At 51.1% G+C, this 14,021-nt stretch overlaps 1 protein-coding gene across 17 annotated transcripts in view; it reads left to right on the plus strand.

The window, feature by feature from the left end:
* Nucleotides 1-14,021, plus strand: part of LOC120959188 (neural-cadherin) — a 258,035-nt gene that overhangs the window by 220,374 nt on the left and 23,640 nt on the right. For all 17 annotated transcript variants that reach the window (XM_049609863.1, XM_049609875.1, XM_049609874.1 and 14 more), the window contains 3 exons: nt 6,993-7,230; nt 7,428-10,815; nt 10,916-11,086. In XM_049609863.1, coding sequence (XP_049465820.1) covers nt 6,993-7,230; nt 7,428-10,815; nt 10,916-11,086 — 3,797 coding nt within the window. The remainder of the gene's footprint in view (nt 1-6,992; nt 7,231-7,427; nt 10,816-10,915; nt 11,087-14,021) is intronic.

Here is a 14,021-nt window from a genome sequence, read left to right on the forward strand (position 1 = left end):
GGGTAGGTTGGTGTGCATAGTGAGCTTTCTTTCCGAAAGTCAAAAACAACTTTTATTTTCGCAAAAACGGAAGGTCAAAACTGATAGTACGTCTTCCGCTTGCAACACGCAGCAAGGAAACAACTGTTCAACCAACCCAACACAAGCACTCGCCAGTCAATATAGACGGCCATTAAAAATGCATTTGTGAGAGCGCTTGAACGAAACTTGCTGCTCGCCCCTCCGGGCAGGAAGCAAGGAGACAACGTAGTGTCACCCACTAGAATGCTGTATTACCAATTCCTGTCACATTTCCACGTAAAGCTGGTGCGGACACCATTTTACATGCCTCCTGCGTTTGCCTCCTCTCCCTGGGCAAAGTAACGTAGTCTGCCGGGGCACTTAAAAGTTATCAAATTTTACGCTTTGACAGAGCGGATCGATCGAGGCTCGGGGCTGAGCTGCGGTAACAAGTCAGCCGGCTATTGCAAAGAATCGAACACACGTCTAAACCGGGTGAGGTTCTGTAGGCACACACCCTTTGCGTGTGTGGTGAAGAATGTATGCCGCTGTCGTCGTGGTGACACATTCGCGTAAACTTTGGAACACCGGACAGGAGTCGGAAAAGTTTAACCAAGCTTTCAATCCCCCACCCCAATCCGAACAGTCTGTTTTTGAGCTACTTTGGTGAAAGTTTGGCCACTCTATACACACACACGCCACACACATTCAACCGATGCGTGAAATATGTGATCTCCTCCATACCATACGGGGGCTGTGATCTTTCTGCCAAAGCTCTAGCAGCAGGGTGTGCGCCAGCCGTCATTTGCAGGCACAGCAACCAGCCGCCTCCACGAGACACCAGCTGTGACGATCGCTATTTATTCATCGTGCTGGCAAGTAAGTAAGAAGCAGCAGCAGCGGCAGCAGCAGCAAGAACTAAGTTCGTTTCCCGAAGGGATATCCCTCCGTTACTTGGGAGGATCGTATTTTAAACGCACTCTCTGCTCGATTGCGGGAATGCCCTGGGCGCGCCCCAGTGGGAAGTAACAAATGAGAAAAGATGTTCTCAGTCTTTCTCTCCACTTAGTACGAAAGTTTGCTGCCTGTCCTTCCCCATTTTGTTCGGTGCTTTTTGTTAGCAGCTACCTTTTTTTTTTTTGGTTTGGGTAGAAGCGCTTCTTTAACGAGTGGCCAAGAAGGCAAGAAATTATACACCAATTTCCGAAAATCGCAGGCACACCGAAGGGGCAGAGAAGAAACAAAAAGCCCCTGAGCTTGGGTGAACGAAAAACTTTCCCCGGTTATCACGGTTGGTAAAGCAAAGAGGAAGAAGAAAAAAACACAGGGACTACACAAAAGGGCCCAATTGTAGAAGGAAGACAAGAAGCACGAAATAATGGAAGAAAAAAGAGCAACGTTCAATAAATAATATTTAAGTCGGCCAAAGGTTTTGCTCACCGGCGGGGCAGTGCACAAAAAGTCGGTCCCGCACTTGGAGTGGAGAAAGACACGGAATGGCCACTTGACCAGGATTTTCTTTTTTTTTTTTTTAACACACACCGTCTTCGCTGCTTCACTGACTTTTTGATGTCATTTTACGACCGCACGGTGGAGGTGGGCGATAAAAGTACGAAAAAGGTTGGAATATTTAGCCGAAGATTTCTGACGGCTTCTCCCTCACTTCCCGTTCTTCCGTACCGTCGATGTGTACAGTGTGTGTGTGTGTGTGTAATCCTGCAGCAATCGTTCCGGTTCCGGAAGTGGGTGTCACTCGAAGGGGCAATAAAAGGCGTATTGTGCACAAAGCGACCGGATGGAACCGTTTGGCCTTTAACCCACCTGTGTAAAGGGGGAAAACGGGAGGGCGGAAAGGAACAAGACGGTACGACTTACGAGGTAAAACTTATCAGGAACTTATCAAAAAGTGACAGAACGGCTTTCTTTTTTGGCACCAGCACCAGTCTGCCACGGTTTGACACACGGTGCCACCGTCTTGCTTCGTGGAAAGCACCGCCGGGGAAAAGTAGATCAGTGCAAGCAAGCAGCTCGTACTAATATAATCGGCTAACGGTTGCGCTTGCTCTTGCCGCTTGCTCTTGGGTTCTGCTTCCGATTTCCGCCGCACGTTAGTTACCTAAAGCACATCGTAATTATGATAAGCAGCCGTATTTGTGACCGTGTTCGCCCTTTTGCCCTGCCATTCCTGCTATCTACAGATCGTTTCGTGTAGTCAAAGTTTGCCTGTTCGCCCATTGCGAACGATGGGGTGGCCTTTCTGCCCTGCCGCGTCACGGGGAACGGGATTTTCATTGATGCATTTTTCATGACCCGCAGACATCTTGCGCATCGTGCTCCTCGCCCTTACCACTTCTATCCACTTGTACAACGATCGCTAGAAGGATGCCATGTTCCTGTGGAACTCTTTAGAGGGTTTTTTTTAGTCCTGTCGTTCCCTGTCTTGTTTGGCAAAGATACGTCGTAGCCTTCTTTCGCGTTAGCAGCAGCGTTGGCAGCAGCAGCAGCAGCAGCAGCAGCATTTTGGCTCGCTCGGCACTCGACAGCTTAAGCTATCAAAAATTACAAGAACATTATGAAATTGTTTGCTTATTTGCAGCCAGCTTACCCCCCGTTCGTGTACTGCTGCTGCTTGTGCGCTTCGTCTCGTGTCATTAAATATCCAACTAATGATAGTTCGGTTGACTTTAGGATCGCTGGCAGCTGGCCGGAAAAGAAGCCTTTAAGGAGCTTATTTGCGACGTACAGAATTTAATTGTGCTGGTTTGTGTACATTAAAGTATCTTAAACGTCTCAATCGAAGGCACGCAAGTACAATAAATCGTGCCAATAAAGTATTAATTAAACATGATATCTTTCCACCAGCAGCATCAGCAGCACCAGCAGCAGCACTGCTATTGGTTCAGTAAGCTTTCGTTCTTTGAGTTTTCGGCTAACGATACGCTCTTACACTCAATTAAACGTGTATCCATCCGCGGAAATCGAAATTTAATTCACTGTAAAAATGTGCGGGCATTTCCCACCGGCAACACGACCACGCACCACGCCTGAGGAAAAGGTCTTCGGGTTTTCCGCGCCCACTCCAGCAGGACCCAAAAACACACACACACACCCACACACACACACACACAGACAAACAGACACACGGTGTGGACGCGGAAAGTTTATATTTGATGTTTTTGTTTGCAATCGAAATGGATGGAAGCTTGATTCGCCATTTATTTATGATCTTTTCGCTCTATCTGGCCGGGCCGGTATCCTTCCCCCCGTCCCTGTTTGCAGTGAGCCATTCCGTGGAACCGGTTTTCGGCATTTATTGGATTTCTCCCAATCACTCTGAACGCTCGGAAAGGCCTGTTCGAGCACGGAGAAAAACCGATGCCGACCATCACCACCAACATCATCACTGGGGAGCGTGTGCTTTATTGGTGGTAAAATTTATCATTTTCTTTCGTTTTGTCTCATTTTCGGGTGTTCTGTTGTGCGCCCAAAACGGCACCCATAATCCAACACTTTTCGCCGGCGGGAAAATTGTGATAGCTTTCATCCTGCCTGCTGCGGTCTCCCCCTTTAGGACAGGCAATCGAAATTGATCCGATTCTCTTCCGTAATCCTTCTTCACCCGCCTAGGGGAGGGGGTGCGGGTTTGATGGTAGGGAGGAAAATGTGTATTTGTGTGTGTGTGCCTTCTGTGGTGGCGATGCAAAAGGTAGTAGTGGTAGTAGGCAGCAGAAAACCTCAATCTTGCTTGTACATTTAATTTGATTTCTGTCTTGTTTTTGATTGCCTTTTTTCAATTCGCGATACTTTTTGTGCTTCCTTTCGCGTGTCGATGGCGCACTGGTCTTGATGTCTCTTTGCCATTGTTTCGGGTGCTAAACGACAAGGATGGTCTTTTTGGTTTTGTTTTTTTGTGTGCAAAAATGCTTCGTAATGCAGCGCCTTTCTTTTTTTTTCTTGCTTGCTGCCGTGCCGTCTAACGACAGTTTGATGGTTCGTTGAGTGTCGCTGAACCGTGCGATGGCAACATGCGGACACCCAGCATGCTGAAGCTCACTGCAACAAATAAGGCATACACACAAAAAAACATATTCTACTTCTCTACTACGCCTCCAGCCCAGCCGGACTTTGCCAGCAGATTTCCTGCGAACGTTTCACAAGCACCGAAATTCGACAAATAATAACACGCGACACAGAAAGAACGCCTCTGCACAGTCTTGAAAGTCATAAAAGCTAATGGCTTTAGGGTTGAGCCCCCCACCAGCAGCAGCATCGGTAGGCTGGGTGGATATCGCTGAAATATTCATGTAAATGTTCCTGATGGGCGCAATTTCGAAACGGCGATGCGCTCTTGCCGTGACTGGCCCGAGAACGAAACATGCACAACGACGACGACGACGACGACGAGATGTTTTGCGCTTGATGTTATGTTAGTTTTATGCGCGCCTAAAAGATCGTTCACGCGGTCTTGTGTATGTGTGCGTGGGTTTAAAAATTGGTGAAAAATATGCACACGCCCATTTGGAGAGAGAGAGATAGAATGAGTGAAAAAAACCGACCCCAAAATGGACACGTATAAAATGGGCATTTTCATTCGCCACCGGAAACAATCTGTACGAAACAACCTACTTGGCCTTGCTGAAGAAACATGCCGGCTGCTGCTGCTACAGCTGTGAATTAAATGACAATATGGCGACAAACATGTCCCAATCGTCAACTTGATCACGGGCATGGTACGGACGTTCCGTTTTAGCGCTGCTCGTTGCGGGAGGATCGGGGGGAGCTTTCCAATATCAATTAATATTAATTTTGCGTCGTAACGAACGACCGATTTGCCGTTCAATTGCAAGAAATGCTGGCGCCTAATTGAATGAGACCCTGATTTATGACGGGCACGGGTGCAAAATCGTACCCAAGAATTTCAAATTCCAACTCGTACGGTGCTCCATTACTGTTATGTGTTTTCTTCCAGCGGGAAATGGAAATGGATGCAGGAAGCTGTTCTCCACCCTCCACGAACGCATGACATGGAGCTGGAATTCTAGAATGAAAACATTTTCAGATGATATGTTTCCTGGAACACCGCACTCTCCAAATGCGGCGATCGTTGGCAAGAGTGAACCACATATTAACTAACCGCTGGTTTTGCAACACAGCGCCGCTTCATCAACCAACCCGAACAGGAAAAGAGATTTTAATTTAATCAGTCGTCTAAAGCGCTCGTCCGCTCGGCCAGCAGCTGCTAGAACAACCCGCCCTCCTTGTAGGCTCTGTCCACTTAGGTCCTGATTTCATACCATCTCGTACGAATGCACAATGCTTCATTCCCATGATCGTCATCGTTCCTTCCATTCCCTCACGGCAAACAGCAAACAACGAGCACGGAACAATTTAAGCCAATTTCTGTCCGAGCTGTATTTAATTAATTATTTACCATTGGAAAAGCGCATTTGGTCAAACGTGAACGTAGACACACACACGCGCGCGCACTACAAGGCGTTGAAATTTCTATCCCGACAGCTGCAACCTAGAGGCAGACGCCTCTAATACCGTTCCGTTCCGATGTAAGAAGGTACATCGTAATTGTGCCTCGCTCTCGCCCGGATCTCCATAACGACACACACAAGTACACGATGCACTTGCACTTTCGATTTCTGTCTCTCGCTTATGTTAACGCTTTTGAATAATTTATTAAATGAAGGGTTGTAAGAAAGGCACCAACACACCTGCATGATTCTACGGTGAAAATCAGGTAAACAATAAAGTTTCCCAGTGCATGGAATTGTGACCTCACACCCGGGTGCATGGGAACCGTGGCAAAAGGTAGGGCAGTACCACACTGACCACTGACCGCAGTGTCAGCAGGATATGGCATATTTCAACAAATCACCTTACGTTACGCTTTGCAAAGCAACCATCTCTCTGTCTCTCTCTCTCTCTCTCTCTCGGAAGTGTTTTAACTCATGATACGTGCTTTGTTCTGATGACGTGCGGTAACCGAGATTTATTAGAGCTTGCAACGTTATGCCGTGCGGTGCTCACAGTGACAGAGAAACAACGGAACCACTAATTGAATAAATTTGTTTCATTTAACGAATACATCATGGCACGAGTTTCACTCGCTGTTGCCATTTCTCGAAACTTTGGTTTGTGTTTTGTGTTAATCCGCTTAGTTGTTCCGTTTTAAAACTTCCAAGTAAGTGTTTTGTTATTGCATCCGTTCACCTTTTAAGGGTGTAGAGCAGACTCAACACAACACCAAGTAGAGATCCAAAGGAAACTATCGTTCTATGATGAAGCTTAACTATTTCGATGCAAATGTCTCACTCCCCGTGACACAAATCCGAGCTTTATCACGGCGAATGATTCAACGGAACTCACCTTCACCACCGGCACTGAAGGGATCTAATTTCGTCTGTATCTTTGACAAGTTCACTTCCCTTCCGAGTGTTTGTAGCACAGCGCACGCGAAGCATCGTGTGCCACAAAGTGCCATTTTCAATTTGTCGAGTTAATTGAACGGGAAATGGAACACTGATCGATTCTCTCGCCCTACTTGATAATGATGTCCTTCTGGGCACGGTCTGCGCGTGTTTGTTTGTGACACTCTTTTGGTACAATGATGTACCGTGTCTCTGTCGGTTCGCACGAAACGATTCGCCACTGTCCCGGATCCAATAAAACCAAAGTGTGGGGTCATCTGGTTGGATGTGTGTTTGTAATGATGTTCGCTGTCCGCTCTCTTCCGCACCGAACCCGGGGAAAGGGTTTACTACGAACTGGCCCACTTCCCACATTGTGCGCTGTCGGACAGGTCGCGCCACGACGAAACCAGTTGACCCAACCAATGAGCAGGTCGATTGGGTAAATTAGGGATTTATCATTGAACCCACTCTGTCACGGTCCAACCGGTCAGAAGTGCAACGCTGAAAAGATTCCAGCGTACCGGTACGATTTCTCTCATCGTTTCCCCCCACGTTTTTACTTTTCCACAGCCACTGGATCGAGATCAACCGAACGGTCGACCGCAGTGGCGTTTTACCGTGTTCGCGCAGGACGAAGGTGGCGAAGGGCTGGTCGGCTACGCGGACGTACAGGTGAACCTGAAGGACATCAACGACAATGCGCCCATCTTCCCGCAGGGTGTCTATTTCGGCAATGTGACCGAGAACGGTACCGCCGGCATGGTTGTAATGACCATGACGGCCGTCGACTACGATGACCCGAATGAAGGTAAGTGTGGTGCTTTATTCTTCTTCGCCCGCCAGTGTTTGATTGTGTCCTCATCAATTGGACTCATTGTTACACACAAACCAATGATGACCGAGACGATGAGCGCTTTCAAATGTCCAGTGGGCTACCGTTTTCTTTTTTAATCCTTCATTTGCCTCCCCATTGCACAACACACACAAACGCAATCGCACACACAGGTACGAACGCAAAGTTGATATATTCCATCGAAAAGAACGTGATAGAGGAGGAAACGGGCTCACCGATATTCGAGATTGAGGCGGACACGGGCGTGATTAAGACGGCTGTCTGCTGTCTCGATCGGGAGCGCACGCCGGACTACTCGATACAGGTCGTGGCAATGGATGGCGGGGGGTTGAAAGGGACTGGGACGGCCTCTATACGCGTCAAGGATATAAACGACATGCCGCCCCAGTTCACCAAGGACGAGTGGTTCACGGAGGTGGACGAAACGGACGGTACCAATCTGCCGGAAATGCCCATCCTCACCGTGACGGTGCACGACGAGGACGAAACGAACAAGTTCCAGTACAAGGTGATCGACAACAGTGGGTACGGGGCGGACAAGTTCACGATGGTGCGCAACAACGACGGTACGGGCAGCTTGAAGATCGTGCAGCCGCTCGACTACGAGGATCCGCTGCAGAGCAACGGGTTCCGGTTCCGCATCCAGGTGAACGACAAGGGCGAGGACAACGACAACGACAAGTACCACGTGGCGTACTCGTGGGTGGTGGTGAAGCTGCGCGACATCAACGACAACAAGCCGCAGTTCGAGCGGCCGAACATCGAGGTTTCGGTGTACGAGAATGCGGACGTGGGCAAAACGCTGGAAACGTTCAAGGCGACCGATCCGGACCAGGGCGGCAAGAGCAAGGTGTCGTACGCGATCGATCGCTCGTCCGACCGGCAGCGCCAGTTCTCGATCAACCAGGAAGGCACGGTGACGATTCAGCGCAACCTCGACCGGGAAGTGACGCCCCGGCATCAGGTGAAGATACTGGCAATCGATGATGGTATACCGCCGAAAACGGCCACCGCCACGCTGACCGTGATCGTGCAGGACATCAACGACAATCCGCCCAAGTTCCTGAAGGACTACCGGCCTGTGCTGCCCGAGCATGTTCCGCCGCGCAAGGTTGTGGAAATTTTGGCCACCGACGACGATGACCGCTCGAAGAGCAATGGGCCACCGTTCCAGTTCCGGCTCGATCCGGGCGCGGACGACATCATCCGGGCGTCGTTCAAGGTGGAGCAGGACCAGAAAGGTGCCAACGGGGACGGTATGGCGATCGTGTCCTCGCTCCGCTCGTTCGATCGCGAGCAGCAGAAAGAGTATCTGATCCCGATCGTGATCAAGGATCACGGCAACCCGGCAATGACCGGCACCAGCACGCTAACCGTCGTGATAGGTGACGTCAACGACAATAAGATGCAGCCCGGCTCGAAGGACATATTCGTGTACAACTATCTGGGGCAAGCGCCGGACACGCAGATCGGGCGGGTGTACGTGTACGATCTGGACGATTGGGATCTGCCGGACAAGAAGTTCCACTGGGAGTCGCAGGAGCATCCGCGCTTCAAGCTGGACGAGGACACGGGCATGATAACGATGCGGCAGGGCACACGGGACGGCCGGTACCATCTGCGGTTTAAGGTGTACGATCGAAAGCACACGCAGGCGGACGTGCCGGCCAATGTGACAGTGACGGTGCGCGAGATACCGCACGATGCCGTCATCAACAGTGGCTCGATCCGGATAGCGGGCATTACGGATGAGGATTTCATACGCGTGTGGAACTACCGGACGCAGAGCTTGTCGCGCAGCAAAGCCGACCGGTTCAAGGACAAGCTGGCCGACCTGCTCAACATCGATCGGGAGAACGTGGACGTGTTCAGTGTGCAGCTGCGCCGCAAGCACCCGCCTCTAACGGATGTACGCTTTTCGGCGCACGGTTCCCCCTACTACAAACCGGTCAGGCTGAACGGCATCGTGCTGATGCACCGGGAGGAGATCGAAAAAGACGTCGGCGTGAACATAACGATGGTGGGCATCGACGAGTGTCTGTACGAGAACCAGATGTGCGAAGGCTCGTGCACCAACACGCTCGACATCAGCTCGCTGCCGTACATGGTGAACGCGAACAAAACGTCACTGGTCGGGGTGCGCGTGGACGTGCTGGCGGAGTGTACCTGCGGCGCTAGAAACTTCAGCAAGGCCGAATCGTGCCGCTCGTCCCCGTGCCACAACGGGGGCCGCTGTATGGAGACGCGGTACGGGCTGAGCTGCTCGTGCCCGACGGGCTACACCGGACCGCGCTGCCAGCAGACGACGCGCAGCTTCCGCGGCAACGGGTGGGCCTGGTATCCGCCGCTCGCGATGTGCGACGATTCCCATCTGAGCTTCGAGTTTATCACGCGCAAGTCCGACGGGCTGCTGCTGTACAACGGACCGATCGTGCCGCCGGAGCGCGACGAGCTGCTGGTGTCGGACTTCATTTCCGTCGAGCTGGAGAGAGGCTTCCCAAGACTGCTGATTGACTTCGGCTCCGGCACGCTGGAGCTGCGGGTAAAGACGAAGAAAAGCTTGGACGATGGCGAATGGCACCGGCTGGACATCTTCTGGGACACGGAGAACGTGCGCATGGTGGTGGACTACTGCAAGTCGGCCGAGGTTTCGGAGATGGAGGACGGTTCGCCGCCCGAGTTCGACGATTCGTCGTGCCAGGCCCGCGGTACCATCCCCCCGTTCAACGAGTACTTGAACGTGAACGCGCCGCTCCAGATCGGTGGCTTCTATCGCGAGCAGTTCGATCCGACGCACTACCGCTGGAACTACATGCCGATGGGCAAGGGCTTCGACGGGTGCATCAAGAACCTGGTGCACAACAGCAAGCTGTACGATCTGGCCCATCCTGGGCTGTCGCGCAACAGCGTCGCCGGCTGCCCGCAGACCGAGGAGGTGTGCAGCCAGAGCGAGCAGACGTCGCGCTGCTGGGAGCATGGCAACTGCGTCGGCAGCTTTACCGAGGCGCGCTGCCAGTGCCGCCCGGGGTGGACCGGACCGGCGTGCAACATTCCCACCATACCGACGACGTTCAAGCAGCAGAGCTACGTGAAGTACGCGCTGTCGTTCGAGCCGGACCGCTTCAGCACGCAGATACAGCTGCGCTTCCGGACGCGCGAGCAGCACGGCGAGCTGTTCCGGGTGAGCGATCAGCACAACCGGGAGTACGGCATACTGGAGATTAAGGACGCGCGGCTACGCTTCCGGTACAATCTGAACTCGCTGCGCACGGAGGAGCGGGACATCTGGCTGAACGCGATCGCGGTCGACGATGGCCAGTGGCACGTGGTGCGGGTAAACCGGCACGGTTCGGCCGCCACGCTCGAGCTGGACGGTGGCGAGGGCCGCCGGTACAACGAAACGTTCACGTTCGACGGGCACCAGTGGCTGCTGGTGGACAAGCAGGAGGGCGTGTATGCCGGTGGCAAGGCGGAGTATACGGGCGTGCGCACGTTCGAGGTGTACGCCGACTACCAGAAGAGCTGCCTGGATGATATCAGGTAACAAATCAGTGGCAGTTGCTCTCTTCTTTATTTTACCAAATGTGTTTCTCACTAATGATGGGAATTCTTCTTCTGTCTCTCTTTTTTACTTAAACAGACTCGAGGGCAAACATCTGCCACTGCCGCCGGCGATGAATGGTACGCAATGGGGCCAGGCAACGATGGCTCGCAACCTCGAGCGGAACTGCCCGTCGAACAAACCGTGCGCCAACGTGATCTGTCCGGATCCGTTCGAGTGTGTCGATTTGTGGAACGAGTACGAGTGCACGTAAGTAATGCATCCCGGTGAGGGCGACCAAAAACCGCCACTCTTCTCTCTTCCCATTTCGGTGAACCATGACCAAAACCATCATCCACTCTGTTATCTGTCGACGGAAGAAATCAACCGCGAAACGCACACACACCCGGCCCCTGGGGACGACAATGCAATCAAATTGTAGTTCCCAGGGTGGACGGGAGTTTTGTGTTGTGTCGTTGATGGTGGACCAAAAAGCAACAAAACAGCCGATTGCTCCCCGTGTTGAACGTGTCTAGTCATTGATCCGACATCGAGCATCCCTTCTTGATCTACTAACAGCAAGCAAAACACACCAACACCCTAACATCATTTCCTCATTCATTTTCAAGCACACGAAAGCATAAACCAGTCATACCACAACAGTCTCACCTCATCTTGCATGCTCATCTCGATCACCTAGCTTTCCCGCCCTCGAGCACAATCCACATCACGTATCACTTTTCCTCACAAATCCTTTTACCATCGCCATCATCATCATCAGTGTGCCTGTATTTAGTTTACCTTGTTTATTGATCATTTTCTGCATGCCCACGAAAGGAAGGAACATGTTTGTTCCTTTTTGTATGTGTGAGTGAGCGTATGAATGAGAACGAATGGGTAAGGTTTATTTTTTGCCACGTAACGGTAAGAGCCTCCCCGGTTAATCCTTGACCTTGGCTGAGTGCTGTAGCTAGAGCTGTTCCGGGCGATCCGAAGTGTGATCCGTCATGAATAGAAATCCTTGAACGCGTGGGCTTTTTTTCCTCCTGCAGGGCGTTCCAGAGTCTTCCGGACGAAGTGCAACAGCAAACAAAACAAAAAAAAAACACACACACACACGCAAAAGTAACTTCATCTTTTCCCTCTCTCGAAAAACAACTTCATCTACCCACTTCCGGACACACAGCACTACGTGTCCTCTTTTTGTGTCGAGATACTTAATTTTCTTTTCGACCCACAATACTGCACCGCAACAAAAAAAAACCCCGGGAAATAGGAAACGAATCACACAAAAAATGGCGAGCTTCTTGCGGTAATCCGCTCGCGTCACGTGAATTACACCCAAAGCCGGGGCAGGGACCATAATTCCCAGAAAACGGCTCTCCCCGGCTCCCCGGAAGGGGCGAAAAATGAGAAGACAATCATTAACAATGCAGGCGCGCGAAGAAGGGCCAACCTGCCAAGCATGCGTACGGGGAAGGTGTCGGGTCCGAATGGTGTTGTGTATGTGTCTGTGTGTGTGCGGTGGTTCTGGTTAGCATTAATTATTTATTTATTCACGCGAACGAGATGTAATCCTACTCGGGGCTCGGGGTAGCTGTAGCGGCGGGTCCTGCTGTAACCTTAGCAGCGTGTGTACTGTATTTAGTGCTTGCCAGTCACTGCCGCACGTGGGACGATGGCGGCGATCCTGACAAAAAAAGCTCGCTCAACGTTTGGTGTATCCACTTCGCCTACTTTAATTCCACCAGAATCATGTTCAAGTCAAAGCAATGAGACTTTGCTCTAGTGTCACTTCTGGGAGGATGAAAACACCTCCACAGTCCACAGGTCCTGGGGAAATGCTTTATCGCGATTCATCCCCCAAAAACGTATTACCAGAAGCATTTTAATAGAAATTGCTTTTCGACTCCACCATCGCTCCACCACCGAATATAATGGAAAACGCAGAGCGTCTTGGTGTTTTCCAAAATCTCACTACTGCGGTTGTATATCTCCATTAAGAAATTTGGAACCATGATTCCTTGCGCGGTCGCCTATCTCTAGGGCGACTTCTTTTCTCTGTCAAAGCGCATTGCAATTATTATAGTTCTGTTTGAAAACGTGCGCACCCTGTAAGCTCTACCCCGGGGGGGGAGGAGTATTTTCTTATCAATTCAAAAATGTAAACCCCGTTGATTATGTTCGAATCAGTATTCTTTTCCCGTCGGAGTATACATTCCTTTTTGTGTGTGGCTCTCAGTTTCTTTGAAGTAGACTCTTTGCCCGTGCGAATCCCTGGATCAGGACGCTCTGTGCGCTGTTGGTCTGAATATGAAAACGCTACACTCTTCGATCCGGGGGGCTACTCTTACAGGATTCTGTTTATCCTTCGAAGCTTGTGTGTCAATTTCCCGGTGTAGCCCAAGCAGTACCAAGCACATCATGGTCCATTATAACACGCTCCGCTAGTGAGCTCCGGCTTGCGATGGCTTCTATCATCGGTCTCCTCGGTCACAAAATGATCAAAACGAAATCCCTCAATACCCATCGGCACCCATCGCGGTGCACGGTGTGCGATGGTAAGGACAGATTTTTATCATTTCATCACCTTTCCTTGCTCCTGCCAACTGGCCGTCACCGGGGGGGATGGGGGGGCAGAACTCTCCCGTTTTGTGGTAATTTGCAACCACTACCGTTCACCATCGCCAGCCCATCGTAGAGCGGAAACGAATCGGGCATCCTTCTTCCTGTCGTTCGCACTGCTTGCGATGAGTCTCACTCTGTTCGCGTAACGATGAAGATGAAGAATGATTGGGGAGTTGTGTTTTCCCTCGTCTAGTGTTACGCCGGGTTTTGCAGCGCTGAGAAACGGTGAAAACGGGAAAACGTCCCTTTCCTCCGTTTTCATCATCACCATACACGCGCCAAGCTCTTTCTTCGACGGAATCGGAAAGGCTGACGACAGACGCGTTAGTCGTAATTTTAGTCCCGCTTGCATCGGATGTCTTCCCTCCCACCGGTACGATGCACCAAACACACACACACACACACACACACACACACACACACACACACACACACAAGCACATGGGAGTGAACGACTTACCCGTGGTGGATAAGTTTTTACAACCCCGGGACCGAGGAACTGTCGCGGGATGCCAGTCGCCAGGGGATTCCTCTTTTCCATTATTGGGTCGCTTGTCATTGTGCCCCAAAACTTCAG

This window comes from Anopheles coluzzii, chromosome 3 (assembly GCF_943734685.1).
Source record: "Anopheles coluzzii chromosome 3, AcolN3, whole genome shotgun sequence".
Lineage (NCBI taxonomy): Eukaryota > Metazoa > Arthropoda > Insecta > Diptera > Culicidae > Anopheles > Anopheles coluzzii.